The sequence below is a fragment of the Rousettus aegyptiacus genome, unplaced genomic scaffold (assembly GCF_014176215.1).
Source record: "Rousettus aegyptiacus isolate mRouAeg1 unplaced genomic scaffold, mRouAeg1.p scaffold_m13_p_3, whole genome shotgun sequence".
Lineage (NCBI taxonomy): Eukaryota > Metazoa > Chordata > Mammalia > Chiroptera > Pteropodidae > Rousettus > Rousettus aegyptiacus.
This window is the reverse complement of record NW_023416306.1, coordinates 152,063,134-152,082,207: the sequence shown is the minus strand read 5'-3', so window position 1 is coordinate 152,082,207 and position 19,074 is coordinate 152,063,134. Positions and strand designations below refer to the sequence as shown.

At 41.9% G+C, this 19,074-nt stretch overlaps 2 protein-coding genes across 2 annotated transcripts in view; one reads left to right on the top strand and one right to left on the bottom strand.

Moving 5' to 3' along the window:
- HEATR4 (HEAT repeat containing 4) overlaps positions 1-1,207 on the top strand; it is a 34,276-nt gene extending 33,069 nt beyond the window's left edge. The window contains exon 15 of the mRNA XM_036218323.1: positions 1,059-1,207. Within this exon, the coding sequence (XP_036074216.1) occupies positions 1,059-1,159 (101 nt within the window). The 3' untranslated portion in view covers positions 1,160-1,207. The remainder of the gene's footprint in view (positions 1-1,058) is intronic.
- Positions 252-3,210, bottom strand: RIOX1 (ribosomal oxygenase 1). Its single transcript, XM_036218328.1, has 2 exons — positions 1,204-3,210; positions 252-373 (listed from the first exon to the last, which is right to left on the bottom strand). The coding sequence occupies exon 1, from the start codon at positions 3,177-3,179 to the stop codon at positions 1,233-1,235; it is 1,947 nt and encodes a 648-aa protein (XP_036074221.1). The 5' UTR covers positions 3,180-3,210; the 3' UTR covers positions 252-373; positions 1,204-1,232.
- Positions 3,211-19,074: the final 15,864 nt, after the last annotated feature.

The following is a 19,074-nucleotide window of genomic DNA, read 5'->3' as shown; positions in this document are numbered from 1 at the left end:
CTGGAAAGTGAGGTTGGAGGTAGAGCCATCGTTTTTATTTTATGTATTCCTATGGTTTTACAACTTTAAAAGACTTTACAAAGTTCTCAACCTTATGTAAGTGAACCTATCAGTTATGGTGATAGGATCTTAAAAGTTCCAGATACAACCTAAATGATGGGATGCAGACATCAAGCTGTACCAATATATACTTACAAAAATCTGTGTGCCCAGGTGTAGCAGCAGCTTCAGGTCATTCAGCCAGCTGCCTACCAGCTACCACCCCAAACCCAGGTCTTCTGGTTCCAAGTCCAGTGCTCTCCTTGGTACACCAGGCTCATTTCCACCAATCATGAGAATATTCACTTGCCAGATAGGGGGAAGTTTCTTCCAACTGCCAGAAAAAAATGAGAGTGGAAAGTAACTTGAACAACAGCCTTCCCTCATGGTCAGCTTGCTACAAGCTGGTTGACTGAGGCCTATGATAGCACAACTAAAAGACATGCTGCCTCTTCGGGAGCAGTAGCAGCCACTGATGCAAGCAAGCACTGAGCAAAAATGTAACATGTTCTTCAAAACATAATTTTTCTAATACAATTGTGGTGTCTGGGGTTCAAATACCATGATTAAAATTGAATAAATTACTCTCGAATGTACAGAATTGGCCTCAATCCTACAACTACCCCAAGCTACCTGTTACCTCAGCCATTATAGACTTTCCCTATCTTCCTCCCCTTTTCCACATTCCTTCAACCATGCTATGTAATAATCTAGCCTTAGAAAAGGAGAACATTCTTTGGCACTTTAATAACTTTTCTAACATTCATACAAACTCACAATAACAAATGGGATACCCCAACTCTCCCCCCGAACTGATGAAAGAGAACTCAAATAAATGAAAATTCCAAATTAAAACTTCTAATGTCTCGAGCAGAATGACACAGCAAGTGCTACACAGTACACTGAAGCCTGAGGGTAATGATGAAGTTGGTACTCGAAATGATCAGAGATCAAGGTTATTTCTGCAGAAATAGCTCCTTTTATCCACCTTCACCTTCTGCTTTTACTTTTGTGCCTAGATGAGGTGGTGGTTCCTAGAAGACCATCCGAGATTTGTGACATTGAAGCAGTCATAAAGGTAAATGTGAGCACACTGATGGTTGTGGAGGTAAGAATATGAGCTCCCTCCCCCTCCCCCCAAAAGGAGGTAGTGGTATGACTCACTACTGTCTTGTTCCTGGCAAGAAACTAGTTCAGGAAAGAGGCATCTTGGTGAGCAACAGCCCCTTATCATATAACATAGTTGCCAAGGAAAGCTGGTCCTCCACACTGTCACAGGGCAGGTCTCCTACTTTAACAAATTCTGGGTAAGAGCGGAGCAAGAGTTCCATGGCATCGGCTTGCTGGGGGTATATTTCCAAGCACTTGGGCTCTTCCAGATGATAAACACGGGAGTTTTCCACTGTATAATAGAGAAACAAATGGCCTCCCTCACCCACCAACCGAGCTATCCCATCCTGAAGCATGTGCACTTCTGTTTCTGTTGTCAACTGGGCCCCCATGTTTACAGGTTCTCCAGCCTCCCAGCGAATTGGGAGTCCATAAACACTTAGTGCCCTCTCCCTATCAGTCAACACGGGAGGCAGAGAATCGTGGATGAAGTCTTTGGCTCGCTGGTCAGCCACAGCATCGACAGGGGCAAAATGTCCCAAGCGGGCAACCAAGACCCGCACCTTCTCCATGAAAGCTGTTCTTCGCGGATCCTTAGAATCTGAATGCTGGGCCCCCATGTAGTCCATGAAGTCTCGGGGCAGACCCCTACGAAATTCCACATTTTCTTCCATTGCAGCCTGCACTGCCAGAGGCAATACAGCCTCTAGGAAGTCACCCCACGTATTGCGCTGGTACGTGGACAAGGTGAGGTGCAGGGAGTGCACTCCATCCTGGCATTCGGCTTGATGAATGAAGCCCCGAGGAAAATAGAGCAGATCTCCAGGTTCCAGCACGGTCTGTAGCACCGGATCGCCGAGGTCGTCCTGGCTGAAGTTGGGGCTGGATGTCAGGGCAAGTTCTTCAGTTGAGACACGGGGTCGGTAGACACGCCAGAGTTTCCGACCTTCCAGCTGCAGCACAAAAGCCTCGATGTCGTCGTAGTGGGGGGCAAAGCCCTGCGAGTTGGGGGGTGTGAGGTAAACATTGGAGCCGGCCATGCTTCCAAACTGCTCCTGGAGCACAGCCAAAAACTGCCACACGGTGGTAGAGAAAGCCTGCGGACAAAGGAGGCGTAGGGAGCAGCCAGCTTGGTACAGGGACCAGGCCGCGGCCGGCAGGGCACGGCCGGGCGGGTTCAAGGTCTCGCGCCGCCCATTGACGTAGCGCGCCGCGTCCAGGTGCTGCCCAAACTGAACCTCCTCGTTGCGCAGCATGGAGTCCAGGTCAGCTGTAGAAAAGAGACCCTGGTAGTAGGTGTGGTCCTGCCGCCGCACTAGCACCGCCTCCCGCTCCCAAAGGCGCCGGTAGAAATGATCTGGTGGCATTGGCGAGATGAGCCACTCAAAGAGGCGTGCTGCCCGCCGCCGGCTACTGGGAATGCGGTTCAGCTCTGCCAAGACGCGCTGCAACGGAGAGTCCCAGGTCAGCTCTCCTCCGGTGCTATCCACCTGCGGCCCCGAGAGCATCGGAGGGGCCACGGACGGTGCGGCGGCCGCCAAGTGCTGGGCAGAGCACAGCAGGGCCGAGGTCTCCACCACGCGGGCTGGTGCGGCGGGCACCTCCACTAGGCGCGGGGGCGGCGCCGAAGCGGGCACCAGGCGCGATGGCGGGGTCTGAGCCTCCACCAAACGCGCCGGCGGGGTCTGCAGGGAGCGGGCCGCGGGCGAGGCCTCAAGCACCTCTGCAGGACCGAGATGGCCGTACGGCTCTCGCCGGGCCCCATCCGGAGCGGCCGCTGCCCCAACAGGCAGCGGGTCCCGGGGATCGCTCACTGTGGACTCCACCCTCGAGTCCTCCGAGTCCTCACTTGGCAGCGTCTGGGCCCTCAGCGCGGCCATGCGGGACGCAACACTTCTCCTGAGCTGCCTTCGGATCTTCCTGGGCCTCAGAGGCAGAGCCAGCACCGACCCGCTGTGTGGCTGCGGCGGTCGCCGGCGTCTCAACCTCCCTCGCCTTAACAGCCCTGCACTACCGCGAAGCCCGTCCATGGTCTGACCTTCCTCGGAACCCGGCGGGAACGAGAGAGAAAGGGGCTCACGCCCGCGGTGGCTGCAGTGTACTCTGGGAAGGGGGCGGGCCTCTAGCCGCCTCTGGGTTGGCCACGCCTACCATTCTCCCACCCCGCGCGGTCCGCTTTGCTGATGAGCAAATGGCACCTTAATTTGAATGTGTGCCTTCAGGCTAGGGCAGCGGAGCTGCCAAATTAACGAAGATTCCCTATTTAGAGGACATTTAAAAATCAAGTTGCTGGAGGCTTCAAAAGAAAGAAAGTTGGCTACTTATCTCTTCATTCCTTCTAGTCTCTGGGTTCCCCAGGACGCCCTCTTTTCTGAACAGCATGTCTTCCAGCAGCTTTTCAGGGAAAGTGCATAAATCTTGTTTTCAAGGAATACCTTCAGGCAAACTTCGAGATTCGTTCAAACCTTGGGTCCGCCAGGTCCTCTTTACTCTGCAGATGACATCATTGATTGCTGCCCTATGTAAGTTCCTCCGCCTAACTTCTCTTTGTACATTCTCCCTTTTCAATTCTCACAGTCGTTGCCTTCTCTCTGAGAAAGATTTTAAGAACTTTTCCACTTGATTCTTTTTATCTGCCCTTCCCACGCCCTGTGGGATTTTGTTTCATTAGCCACAGCTTCTCTCTCCAGAATCTTCATCTCACCTCTGAATCTTAAATCGACTTCTTAAATGCGGATCTCTGGTTTAACAGGCACAGTGGAAGGCAAGGAGTTGTAATTGCTAAGAACAACATGGTCACTGTCTCCATGTAACTATTGTTTTGTACATAGAGATTACTTTCTTCATTTGAATAATTTAAGGTGAAGTCCTAAGAATGAAATTGCTGAGTCAAAGGGCAAGATAATTTTTATGATTATAAATAGGCTTTTACCAAACTCCATCTAAAAATGTTTACCATGTTGTAAGCAATAATGAGCGTATCAGAGAGCATGGCCTCTAGGATCTTTTCTGTGGTTCTGTTTGAACTTTTGTTCCTATTCCTCAGTCACACTTCAATCCAAACACTTGCCAAATCTTTTAGATTTTATCCCTACTCATGTGTCAAATCCACCTTCTTTTATTTTTCACATGGTCTATTACAGTGGTCATCAACTAGGGGCGATTTCACCTCCCCAGGGAACACTGATTATGGGATGGGGGAAGATCATATGACATCTAGTAGATAGAGGCCAGAGGTACTACTAAACAGCGACAATGCAAAGGACACAACCCCTGACCCTCCAGCAGGTCATTGCTGAAACCAAAATGTCACTGACGAGGCTGAGAAACCCTTGATATGTCGATGAAAGGACATCTAGCCTACAGAAAAATTTTATAAGAGTTTTATTTGGGTCAAATTTTGGGACATGCCTGGAAGCTAGATCTCAACAGATTGAGAAAATGCTCTGGAGAATGGCAGTTTTGCAGCTTATTTTATACATTAGAATCAAAGGCAAAGAGGTAAGGAAGGTTATATGAAATCCATTGGTAGTAGATTAAGAAGGTGGGAGAAAGCAAAGCAGAAATCTCTAGGATTGGATGAAAAGCAAAATAGACAAACACTTCTCTTACATTGATGGGTACAGGATAGTTAGTAATTAAAATTTACAGTACAGAGAGATGGTACGCAGGGAACAAGATAACACTGAGGGGTTTCTAGACTACAAGATCCTTCAAGGAAAGGATTTCCTTATGCCTTTTCCTCCTACTTTTAGCATACTGCTTTTCACACAGAAGGTGGACAGGAAATGTGTATTGGAAAGCAGAGCAACCAGAATTGAGGCCCTCCCACTCGTTATATGTAGCCGTAGCTCAGTCAAGTTATTCTCTCAGGTCTCAGTAATCTCATTGGTAAAATGAGAATAAAAATGGAACCTACTTCTTGTATGAGGATAAAATTATGTATGTAAGACACTTAGCACAGATTCTGGTACAGAACTAAACACTTCAAAAATGGTAGCTATAATAATAGCTTACTATAATGGAGCAAAGCCCTATATGACCTATATGATGACTTGTGTGCCACTGGCCTACCTTAGAGGAACAGGAGTGGGGGAAGTAGAAAAGTTCTTGAATTGTGCAGGATGACAGCATGGTATGGGGAGATTAGATTTTTTTTTTTTTTTTTTTGCATATGCCTTGTGGAAGTTTACATGAATCAATGAGGACCATGTCAGAAAAGCCATTGTGTGAGGTACTGCCCTGCACAGTTATCTGGCTAAGGGCCAGATTAGGGGCTGAGACACACGGATGTTTTCCTTCTACATTCTGTGCCCTCGTCTAGGGCTGCCGAGTCTGAAGGAAGGGACAGCAGAGAGGACACCCTCTTCCTAATTGATACATAGCTGTGTGTGTGCTGGCAGGGCCCTGTTATCAGATCGTCTGGGGAAATGCTGAAGAAAAAGGCAGGTGACGTTTGACAATAGGATCTTTAATTGTCTTTTCAAAGAGTGGTTTTCAATAGACAGTGCACACATTCTTCAGTGAACTGGGGGGAAGAGCTGGGCCGCTCTGCTTTCAAAGCTGAGGGACACTGTGCTCAGCTAGAGAAGGGGTATGAATTTGTGTTTTCCATATCCTGTACAAATATCTCCTCCTCCCAGTCTTTCCTGTGACCTCATCCTTTTCTTTCCTCAATATATAGTGATTTCCTCAGAGAATATTGTTGCTGGCTGTCCTGTAGTTTCCATTGTGACTGGGAGGCACCTTTTGGAGACTGACTTATCTTTAATTTCATCACTTTTCCTGTGGCTGTATTTAGTTCTTACTACAAAAGCAGCTATTAATAACCATTTTCAGAAACATAATTTAATGACATGGAATAATGTTCTTAATATATTATGACTGGGAAAAAAAGCAGACAAAATAAATATTACAGTAGGATCTCATTTGGGGGATATGTATGTGTATGTCTATTCATAGAAACATTCCATTCATACATACAACTGACAAAAATTTGGGAGTCTTTACACTGCAAACTTTAACATCTTTGGATGGTGGGATTCCAGGTTATTTCTATTTTCTTCTTTGCTAAAATTTATGTTCTGGGTTTTCTACATCAAGTATGTCTCACTTGTGCAATTACAAATATGGTGTTTTTTAAACCACAAATTTCACTTTCCCTAACTCATCTCATTTTTCCTCTTCCTCTAGTCATTGCTTGCCTTGCTTTTCTGTTCTTTTTAAAAAATTATTATAGTTCTCTTTTTTAAAAAGTTGAAGGAACTTGGCATTAAAATTATCACTGATTTTTTTTTTTATTATTATTATGTCTACAGCTTTGTATTTCCAGAATGTCATATAATTAAAAGCATGCATTATGTAGCCTTTTCAGGCTGGCTCTTTCACTTAGCAATATGTATTTAAGGAGGTTCGCCCATGTTTTTTTGTGGCTTGATAGCTCATTTTTTATCTTTGAATACTATTCCATTTTATAAATGTATCACAGTTTGGTTTTCCATTCACCTATTGAAAGCATCTTGGTTGCTTCTAGTTTTTGATGATTATGAATAAAGCTGCTACAAACATTCATGTGAAGATCAGACTTACTGTTTATCATGACTTCATTTTTCATTTTAAGTATGATCAAAGAATATAATAAAAAGAATTGATAGAGGAATTCATCTTGAAAGTTAAAAATGAAATGGTCCATTAAAATTGATTTATTCTTTTTTTTTTTAAAGTAATGAAAAAAGGTAATAATACTTCGGTTCTTATTATTTAACTAGCAATAGTACAATATGATATGTAGCTGAAATTAAGTTATTTTTGAAATAAGAAATATAAGAATCATGGTATTTCTGCAAATGTATGATTGGGTGTATGTAAAATTCTGGTATTAGGCTTTTGAGGTTAATTGAAGCATAATCAAGTGTAAAAATCAGAAATAATCCCATTAAATTCATTGACATCATAATAAAAAATTTTCCTATTTATTTAACAGAAGAGGAAGATATACATACAAGAAAAACTCACTATTTGTCATACCACTGCAGAATTGCTTCCTATACAACTCTGATATATTTTGCTTTATTCCTATCAAAAAAGAAAAATGTATTGTGTATTTATATGCTGCATTAATAGGAGAGAACTTTTTTGATTAGACATTAAGTGAGAACTAAATCCTTCTTTTATCATTTTATACATATGATAATTAGAAGAATTTTCCATGAACTGTCTTTCAGCCCTGTATATTTCAAACTTTGTTTTTCCTCCATTATCAATATACTTCAGTGTTGGGCACAACAGCACATATTTTTATCAACCTGTGACCCTGTACCTTTATGTCATATCACTAATTTAATGGACACTAAGGACAATTAATTTCCTGCAAGGCAACCTAACCAGTGACTCACTGGAGCAGGCTGGACCCCTTCCATGGGACTTCAGCTTTGGAAGACTCAGCTCTGACCTCTGGCCACATACCTCCACATAGAGCAAGGCATCGATAGGGCCAAAAGGCCATGCCATGCTAGAGCACATACCCTGCCTTATAGACTACACAGTCTGGGTACCCAAGACTGGAATTCCCTGCCCATTTTTAGGGCTCGGGTGGACTGGTCTGTCTTCTCTAGGGTGGCCAGCATTGCAAGCTCCACGGGTGGCCAATGGGTAGTTGTTTGTAGGCGTATGTAAACAGAGCTTGGATATGCATTCTGAAGTTTCCATGTGTGTATGTGTGAGGACCTCACAGTGCGGAATAGAGCTGGGAACAGAAAAATGGGTGGACGGCGAGTCGACTTTCCTTTGGCTTTGTGTTCTGGTAAGGAACTCCAAAGAATCTAAAAATTCCAAATTCAAGCCTGATTCCTTGTCAAGGTAGGTGATAGAATGTATTTTACTTAACAGTTTGTTAGATTGATACATAACATTTAAATATTTAGACACGGTAAATGGGCTCCCATTTGTACTTTTGCCCAAAGTCAAGGATTCATGTGGGGATGAGGATATTCCTATTATTATTCCATATAGTAAGTACAGAAACCTGTACTGATATCAGAACTATTTAGACTCCTGGGGATGCTTTAACCTATCTTTAACCTAGGTACAAGCTCAACCCTGGCTATCACTACATTGGTTTTTGGTGCTGAAATAAAGCAGTGCTGTGTCCTCAGGGCCTATTTGCCCTGAGTTAATCCACCTCAACACATTCTGGGTATAAGCGCTTTAGTCATAGCCTCAAGAGTGTCCCATAGTTGCTACTAATTCTGCATAATAATAAAGGCATGGAAAACAGAGGGTAACTCAAAAGATCACCATATAGATGCCTGAGCCTTCTTGGATAGACATTTCAAGTGTATTCTCCACATTTGGTTCTTGACTAGGGTCAAAAGAGGCAGATCTTGAACACATAGATTTTATTTTCTTATTTATTATGTTAGTTCATAGAGTTGTTCTGATAAAAATAGCTGAAGAGGCTTTCTCTTTGGATCTGTCTTTCATATGATACCACATATTTGGCATATGCACTCATGTGTTAATATTTCTCTGCAGCCCGTGATGCCCCGCACACCGAATCCTTGGTCACAGAGTCCACTCCTCAACCTAAACACACGAAGCAAAGGTCGCGCATCGCTTGTAAAAGATCTACGTGTCCCCCGGGAAAAAAGAATTGCAGTGGGACCATTTGGACCTGACAGCCCAGAGCTCTAGCTGGGTAAATACTCAGAAGGTTTTTTCCAGGGTCTTGTTCTCTTTCTCTGGTAAGAAAAGTGATCCCTAGGATGAGCCCTTCTCCAAGACACAAGCAGCAGTTAACCCAGTCACATTTTGTCTCTTTAATTGGTGTTGTATAATTTCTTTGTCATGTTTATAAAAAAATGTCTGTTTAACAGTAGACTTGGTTTTTGAAAGTGCACCATTTACACAAAAGGTTAAAGCCATCATATTAGGTGATAGGGAATATTTTTCCATATCCCAGAAAAATCATATACTAGATATAAGGCAGAGTTCCAAGTTTTACTAGCATAGAAATATGAAAAAAACCCAGCATCTTTTGGAAGCTATATAAAGAACTTTCTGAAACCCAAAGTAGACTCCCATTTGTCTAGAAAAGAAACAGCTTAGGTGACTTTTTTAAATCCACAAGCCTAGTGTTATTCTGGAGCAGGTTCTTTAAATGTAGCTCATGGGCAATGAGGAAGCCATGTCACTGGACTTTAAGAAAATCAAGACAGCATAGTCATTTTCCTCCTCATACTGTGTAGGTGGATCCAAACACTTTTAGATCCCTGGGAAGCATTGCTGCAGTTTCACAATGCCAATTAGCAATTCTCATGAACCTTGATGTACTAAATGTTTAAACAATTTAAGTATCATGAAGAATTACAAACTGTATGGGTCATAAGATGGGATTCTGTAAGACCACTTGATACCTAAAAAAATTGCCATGAAAGAAGAGAGACTCAGAATTCAAAGTAATGTGAATCCAGTTTTCTTTTCCCAATTATTGATTGTTGTTTACATCCTAAAATCTTTGGGACATCAATGATGAAAATAAGCAACGTGGATCTTTCCTTTTTTCTTCCTCTAATCACATCCTCTGTTTCAATGGCACTGTTATCAACAGAAATATGACAAGCAATATTATGAACCCCTAGCAGCTATGGAAACGGAAAATAGAACTCTGGAGAATATCAGTTAACTGCATAACAGAAAATCTTCCCTTTTCCTGCCTCAATGTAACCCGTGTTTTTATTTATTAGATTACACATTCCATTCCATCCAAGTGAAATAATAATCCAAAAAGCACCATCACATATACCAAAGTTATTTCCACATCTGTCAAACCTGAGGGTCTGGCCACTTTGAGACATTCGAGACATGAATTCTGTACGAGTACTTTCTTGGCCCCTCTCTTCGACTTTGTCATTTTGTAGTGAAAGGACTTTATTATGTACTCTGCATTGCTGGCAAGAACAAGAGCCAAACTGAACTCTTCAGTCAGTTAGCGAGGCCAGACAGAGGGTCCTTTAGACCGTCAGCACTGTGTGAGATGTAGCTGCCACAGAAGAAGAAATGGCCCTTGTCCTCAAGGAGTTTATAAAAAGTTTATAAGACATACATTAAGAACCTTTCAAAGACAATCTGCTTCATCTAGTAGGAACTGTGTGGCCCACAGAAGTGTAGGAGTCCAGGGGGAGGGGGACTCTGGAGTAGTCACAGAAGCACAGAACTTGTTAGAATCTCAGACTGCACAAGACTTAGGCAGAAGGGATGAGCAAAGACCTTCCAGATGAGGGGAAGGACGGGAGACAAAGGCTGGAAGATGGAATGAGCTTGAGGAGTCCCTGCCAGTTCCATTTTCTTTCCTATTTCCAAACTGGTTCACTTGTTACTTCACAATAAAGAAGTTGGGCATCCATTGTCTTTACCTAATCCATTCATACTAACAAAATGTTATAATGACAAAATACTCCAGGAGACTTACAAATCCTTTATGAAAGGCCTTGCTTGTCTTCCTGACTGAGACGTTTGTAGGAGATTGTCTCCTCAGAAAGAATGTCTCAGTTGTCTCTGTCACTCCTTTTTTCATCTTTCTTCTCCTGCCACATTTGTTAATTCCATTGGTTGATTAGACAAGTGATAAAAGGAAGCTTCTGTTTGGTCAAGATCTAGAGAATTTTCCATTTTCAACCATGAGTCATGTTTTCAGTGGTTGACATGTTTCACTTATATTAGCATCCATTAATGAACTACATCAACAGAAATTTTCTTGACTAGACCAATAGCAAAGTGAGAGGTGTGGTTCAGAAGGAAAGCATCTGTGTTAGAATTTATTCTATCCCCTCCCATAACCTCCTCTTGGTTATCACTTGATTTTCCCACCCTACCTTATCATTTCTTGATGATCTATACTGTCAACAAGTATTCACCAAATGCTTATATTTAGTCATCTTGGACATACCAGCAAGTACAAGATAGTTTTTTGACTTTGAGGAGTTTGTTGTCTAGTTGGATAAAATTGGCTCATTTTTTGGAGGCAGCATGAGAGCCTCTCAGAGATCAAGAATGAGTTGGACATTGCCTTTTTTGAGCCTTCGGGTGTATTTTTAAAAATGAAATGCCAAAACTGAATTTTTAAAAATGATGGTAGATTTTTAATGTATACATTTAACTTACTGCTTTTAGCAAAAAAAAATTACACTGACTAAATTTTGAAATAATGTCAAAAATCCAAGTCGACATGAATGTTCATAGCAGCATTATTCAGAAAAGCAAAAAGTGGAAAAATTTGGTGTATCCGTACAATGGAATATTATTTATCGATAAAAAGAAAGGAAGTGCTGATACATGCCATAATGGCTGAACCTTGCTTGAAAACATAATGCTAAGTGAAGAAAGCCAGTTATAAAAGACCCCAAACTGTATGATTTCATTCACATGAAATTTCCAGAATAGACAAATTTATAGAGACAAAGTAGATTAGCAGTTGCTTAGGGCTGGGAGAGGTGGGAACTGGGAGAGGGGGTTGTGGAGGAGGGAAATAAAAATTGACTACTAACGGAGTTTCTTTAGAGGGAACAAATATGTTCTAAAATTAGATTGTGGTGATGTTGGCACAGCTCTGTGATTACATAAAAAACCCCTGCATTTTACACTTTAAATGCATGAGTTGTATTTTATGTTATTTATATCTCAATAATGGATGATTAATTTAATCTGTTTTAATTCGCTAACCTATCCATGATCTCGGAAAAGAAAAAAGTTTTAAATTTATCTTGTAGCTATTCAATTCAAAGTCAGACAACTTCACATTGCTCATTTATCCATCTCAGTAGAGTTTAAAGCTCTGAGAAAAGAGAATATTCACTGGCCCATAGTATTCATCAACATGAAACTGTTATTTGGAGTGCTTCACCCCCATGGTGTCATGGAATTACCCAAAGCCTCTGAGTTTGACTTATATCCTTGAGACTCTCACAGGCAGAAGCTAAGTGGAGCACATCAAATTTCCAAAAGCCTCTGCACATACAATACGAGGTAATAGAAAAACAGTAAACTAAGTTCAAATTTCCTTCTGCTACTAATAACTATGTGACTGTACGAATTACTTTATCATTTTGAGTTTTAGTTTCATCACTTGTAAAATAGGAAGAGGAATTATTATCTTATGGATCTATTGCAGTGGCTGTCAACCTGGCTGCATATTAAAATCGGTTTTTAAAAATGTCTTTGCCCATGCCACACCTCCTTCAAATTAAGTCAGAATCTCTGAGGGTGAAATCCAGACGTCAGTTTATTTTAAAAGCTTCAGAAGTCATTCTTATATGCAGTCAGGATTGAACATAACCGTTGAGGATTAAATAATGTTACTTGTGTAAAACAAGTCCCCTTTAGTTCCTAGTTATTCCCCAAGTTTCAAACCAGCAATTGACTATACTTTTGGTGTGTGCTCTAAGATTGCACCACTAGGTGTCAGTTTGACCATACAATTTGGCTCTTAGGAGCTTCTAATTCCGGATACGCAGAATAACAACTACGTGCCATCACCACAACCATTTGCTGAGTACCTGCCTTATACCGGCCACAGTACTAATGATTCACAAAGCATGTCATTTATAATCCTATATTAGATAGGCAAGGTAGTTACTATCCCAGTCATGGATCAGAGGGTCAGAAAAGTTCTGTGACTTGTACAGAAGAATGCACATGAAGTGGCGGGACTGAGATTCACGCTTCATTCATTCAAAAGCACTTAACTCTCACTATGTGTGAGGTACTGTATCTGGTATTAGGGATTCAAAGGTGAATAAGGTGTAGTTCTCATCCTTTGGAAGTTCATTTTTAGCCTTCGTTCGTATGTACATTTAAGAAGAAAAGATGAGCATCTCTTTTTACAGTTGTTCTTAGTCTCAAGTTAACTATATCTTCTGAAGAACTCAAATATTGTGTTCCTAAGGGGATTGAATGACTCTTAGGTAGAGCTTCCCGGGATGGCTATACCAATATTCCCAGCCACTATAATAATACAATTTAAAAGAATTTATTCCATTAAGTACCTAAGAGGCCAGGGACCATATCTGGTATGTTTCACCACTGTCTTATTTATTGACTTAAATCCTTAGCAACAAACTATTAGTATAGATTATGCGTCTAATTTTTAGTGAGTATTTACTGAATAAATGAATGCCTTATGCTCTGCTAAACCTTGTACAAAAAGAGCCATGAGAGAAATGTTTAAAGAAGTCTGCACGTTATTTTGGGAAGCAAATCTGAATATTTCCCTCCAAAGGTACTTCGTTCATACCTGAGGTGGGAAAGTCTCATAGATCTTGGAGAAGGTTCTAAATGAGTTAGGGACCAGAGGATTATGATACTACTAGATTTGATCAGTGCATCCACAGTCTAATGGCTGCTTTAATGGCATTTGTTCCATGTCAGAAGGATACCAGCTGTGCCTTCTCTAAGTTGTCAGCCACTAACCAAACAGTTTGACAATTAGGACCATAGGTATTACTAGGCTGGGTCAGACCTACAGTCCATTCAATAATCTCTTACTTTGGAGAAAGAGTTATTCAAGTAGTGGTCATTAACCCTGGTGATGAATCAGAATCACTTAGGGGGAGCTTTGCAAAAATAAAATACAGATCCCTGGACCCTGCTCCAACCTAGTTAAGTGGAATGCCTGGAACTAGGAGAGGGATCTGGGATTCTGATGTAGGACTAGGATTGGAAAATGGCTGATCACTATGGTTCATAAATTTGCTTTGATCTTTTCTGAATTCCAAGTATATTTCCTTCCTGATTAAGAGTTCCATGTATTTATTATCTGCAGTTTGAAGTAGTATTCCTTTTTATCAGTCCTACGCTTATCTCTGCCAAAAGTTTATAAATGACGTCGAATCCTAGGATTTTGGGATTTGAGAGATGAGTCCATGTGGATTTTCTCCATGCTATTTGTGATACTGTAGCTTTAGCTCAGCTCTCTCCTAAGGCATGCCTAGCAGTCACATGTCCATTCTTGAGATTTTTCTTGGTTTACAAGCTGCTCTGGCTTTATTAAGTGATTTATTCTGCATCAGCTAGACAACCTTTGTCCACTTTGTGTAATGGCAGAAAAGTAATATCTGTTTCTGTGATGACTGTGGCCATGGATGGCTGCTGCTTAGGTCATTCAAGACAGGTAAGCATTTTTGTGGACTTGGGTTAAAGTCCTATTATGAACCTAGTCAGCTTGTTAGCTTTGGAGAGACCAGGAAGGGGACCATACTCTCACTTAAGAGCTCAGTGACTAACAAATCTCTTTGGAATGGCAATCTGGATGGTTTGTAGAACAGAACACAGAGAAGGGAGTGGGGCAGGAGTATTTATAGTACAGTATATGAGGAGATGAATAGAGAAAAAGAATACCAGGGTCAAATACCTGCCAAGTAAAAAGGAAAAGGATCTGTGGTTGGAGATGGAGATTCACAATTAAGGTGATCATTTTGGAATCTCCAAGTGCCCCTCAATGAATCAAAGTTTCTAAGTAGCCTTATGCACGTGTTAAAAAGAAAGAGAGGGAAAAAGACGGCTCAAGAGAGACAGAAAGGGAGAGGTGTTATCAGGTCACAGCCTGTACATCCCTCTAGGCAACTTTCGCCTGGCCAGGATCTGCCTGCACAGAAAAATTATTGGAGCTTGGTTGGAAATTTTTACCTGCCAGTGATGAGATTTCTGGTTGTATACCTTATGGATCTCAACAGTGACCCTGTTCTCAACCGAGGTTATTACAAGACAGATATCCAGGGACTGGTCCACCCAAAATGAAAATATTGTGGCCTTTACTTCCAGTACAGGAGCTCGAAGATGCTCTGGCTCCTATATGATCAACGCTCAGAATAATAATAGCTTTTTCTGGCATTTCTTTCTATCTAGAGATTTCAAGTCTCTTGCAAACATCTACCAATCTCATAGGTACTTGATTAAGGCAAATCTCTGATAATCATCTTCTGCATGGGGTCCTCCCACAGATTGTTAACTGAGCTAGAAATAGAGTGTGGGCCTCCTGATTTAGGGTCTCACAGTCAACTTCCACTCATTTTCACTAGCCAGTCTTAAGCAGTTTGTGGTGCTCCCAAAGGGTGTAGTTCTTTGTAGGGGCATGTGTGTCAGATCCGCCTGCTTCCTCACTGTCATCACCTCCCACTGACTGCATTTCTGGTTCCCTCGTGTCCTGGCAACTGGGATGTGTTTTGGTTCTCCGGGATATGAGAATTGTTGAAGAATCTCCAGAGATTCTTCATGTCTTGTCACCCTTCATCCTAATTTACACCTTCCTACCCCAATCAAGGCTATCAAAGTACTGTGTCCTTTGGTTTATTCTTTCTCCTTCTCTATCCTGAATCCTCACCTACCCTTTGAAGAAGATGAAACCACAGACCAAGAGCTTGTGAGGTAGGAAGGAGTGGAAGGGAAAAATCTTTTCTCTCCGATTGCCTTCTCATTCCCAGGGAGAGGGCTGAGGTCGTGAACCTTGACCCCAAAGGGAGGAGGAGGAAATTAGCACAATGAGTCTTTGCCTTTATCACTCATCCTGAAGGAGCTGACATTTTTTTTTTTAATCTGGAGGAGGGATGACTCATTGCAGGCCCTCGATGAGGAAATCTGTCTCAGAGCCTGAGGACCACCATTCGCCTGATATTTTAATTTAATTTTCAAACCAGAGTAGTTTCACCGAATCAGAGGAAATTGAGCTCTCCATTTCCCTAGTGTTGACAGCTCTGAACAGAATTTCCCAAAGGAATGACCCTGTCTATGGGAGTCCAACAGTGATTGGCAGTGGGATTCCAAATTCAGAGTGCAGGGATGGCTTCGTATGCCATGGCGGAGGGTTTTATTTAGTCATACGCCACCACTGCGCTTTTACCTACTAATTACTATAACCACTAGTGATCATTATATGATAATTAGCACATGCTTTTTTTGTAACTCCCAGAGCACCACCCCAAAATAAATGATGGTGTAGGGTGGCAAGGCCGCTGCTAAAGACAACTCCTGACTCATTCATTCACTAAATATTTAGTGAACTACTGTGGGCCAGGCCCTGGGCTCAGCAGCTGTGAGCAGGATGGATGTGATTCTTGGTGTTACTAGGCTGACTTGCTATAAGAGGGATAGGCACTAAACAAGTCCACACATGGGACATGTGTATCCCACGTGGAAGCACAGTGTGTATAAAAGGAACACCAAGCCCAGTGGTGGCTGGGAGAGGGGATATTGGGAGGCCCCCTTGTAGCAGTAACTTCAAAGGTGAGATCTGTAGGATGAGTAGGAGCTAGTAAATAGAATCCAACTTAGGGTAAACCTATACTATTTGTATCATCTCCCCAGAACATAATGTTAAAACCAAGCCTCTTAATGTTAACCCTCCAGAGTAACTTCAAAGTGCTTCTGACTCTGCTTCTGTATAGTGTGATACTATCTTGGGAAAACATGAACCTCTACACAAGTGGAAGATGTAATTATTGTATCCCACTAGAAAATGTGTTAGGGAAGAAGATGGCACCAGGGAAATAGGTGTGAAAATCCAGTTCTTCAGTTTCCATATCCAGACCCAATTCTCTGTGCTCTTGGGATGGTCTGAGTCCACATGGAAATATGTTTGTCTCCACTTGAACAACAATAGCCTTATCAGCTGCTGCACTGAGAAGACACTGATGTTCTCTTACAGGAAACTAACAGGAAAAGAAAGAAAGCCTACCGCTAAATACACTTCCTGAGGGCAAAACGAAAGGCTGCTGCTCTGGCTGCCTGAAGGAAAGGGCTGAGTAAATAAATACACCATCCCTATTGTGTAGGCAGACTTCCTGGGGGCACGTCCTTGTCTCCTCACCCCTTAAAATCAGCCATCCTGCACAGGAGCAAGCAGACAGTCTCCTCTGGCTACTGAGAGGTATTGAGACTTACTGGCTGGGGTGGGGGGGTAGGGTTTGGGGTGGGGGAGCTCCTCAAACACTGAGGAAACAGGAGAGGTGACTAGTCACAGGAAGAGGAACTTGATATTGCTACACATCTCTCTCTCTCAACCTCACAGAACCTTCCCAGCAACTTCTGCTTTGACATTTTCTGTGCACAAATCTGGTAATGTTTGGGAATGTGTCAGGAGGAGAAGGGGTCAGGGCTGGCGCGTCTCAGAAAATCAGTGGGCTTGTTTAAACCACAACTGCACAGGTGAGTTGATTTGGAGGCAGAAGTGTAAACTCATTATCTGAGAGTATTTAGGAACTCTAATGGTATAGCACCATAGCAGAAACGGCTCGAGAAGGTGACTCTGGGTCAGGAAACAGTTCTAAAGGATCTGTAGATATTTCTTTGTGAGGATAGTTTTATCTTCTGCATGGAACACAAAAGGGAAGAACATGTACAAATATCCAGTTGGAAAGGAAGAAGACAGAGATAATCCAAATAGAGACCCCTGGTCAAAAATATGAGATAAGATGAGCTAGGGTTGAACTTTTGTCTTTATACAGTGTTTTTGTTTAAAGATCATTTATACTTCAGGAATTTTTCTTCCATCTTTCTCACATAGTAATCATGGGTGAGCTCTGAGAAATGATTCAAAGCCAAAATAATGGGATTTCCTTGATTATAGTTCCTCATTTTCTCTGGCCACAGGCCAGCCCTCAGTATCCTCCTCCCTTATAAGGAAACCAGCTTCGACCCACCCGGGCTCACTCCAACCTCTTAGTGATCTTTCACATTGAAAACTGAATTCTCTTCCTCCAACTTTCTAATTGCAAAACTGCTCTTTTCTCAGTCTCTTAGTTCTCACTGCTCCCAATCTGGGGGTGGAAACCTCATCTTGGGTGCCCTTACTCCACAGAGTCTGTATGCGATCCCCCTTTCTCTTGTCCTCAGATGAGGAACGACTCAGGTTGCATGCATAGTGATCAGCTTTTGAAAGAGACAAAGGTGATATGTCCCTGCTCATTCTGGGTGCACTCACCTGTCTCTGGAACTTTTATGAAGCTAGGCTCAGATTTCTGTATATAGGAGGTACTGCCATAATTAGCTCACCTTGTTGGTTTTGAGCATACCTTTCTTAGTATAGGGCAGGCAGGAAATTAGGCTTTTGTCAGTCATATTTTATGAACCTCAAATCTGAAATTGTGGTCTGCCAAAGATAGGGTATACATGGGTAAATGAAACAAAATATTTGATAAGACTATTCTGGAAAATTTACCATAGTCATATCATATCCTTCCAGAGGCTACCATATAACATTAATAATAACTAATGGCTACTGAGCACTTATTATGTATCAAGTCCTTTCTTGAATTTTGTAGATTATCTCATTTATTCCTCATAAAAGATTTCCTTTTAGTAGCTATAAGGCAGAGAAAAACCAGTCATTATATACTTAATAATGACATTAATAGTAATAATAATAGTTATTATATATGCCAGTTTTACAATATATGCCAGGCCCTGAATTGAACATTTTTTTTTCATTTATTTTTTTAAATGAAATCTACAAGTGGGTATCATCATCATCATCATCATCATCATCATCATTGTAGGTAGTCTGATTCTAAAGTAGCTCCAATGATCTCCTTCCTGGGGAGGCAGATGAGGTAAAAGGGGTCAAATATGTGGTGACAGAAAGAAATCTAACTATGGGAGGGAAACACACATCGTAAACATATATATGCCTTACTGTTAAAATGTACAGCTGAAACTTACTGGATTTTGTTAACCAATGTCACCATAAAAAAAAAAAAAGTCTCCCCTCTCCTCGAGTGTGAGCTGAACTTAATGATTTGTTTCTAACTAATAGAATGTGGTAAAAGTGATGGGATGTCACCTCCTGATTAGAGTATAAAAGACTATGACTTCTGTCTTGCTAGCAGTCTCTCTGTTGCTGGCCCTCTCTCAGCCTCGTGCTTGCTTGCTCTGAAGTAA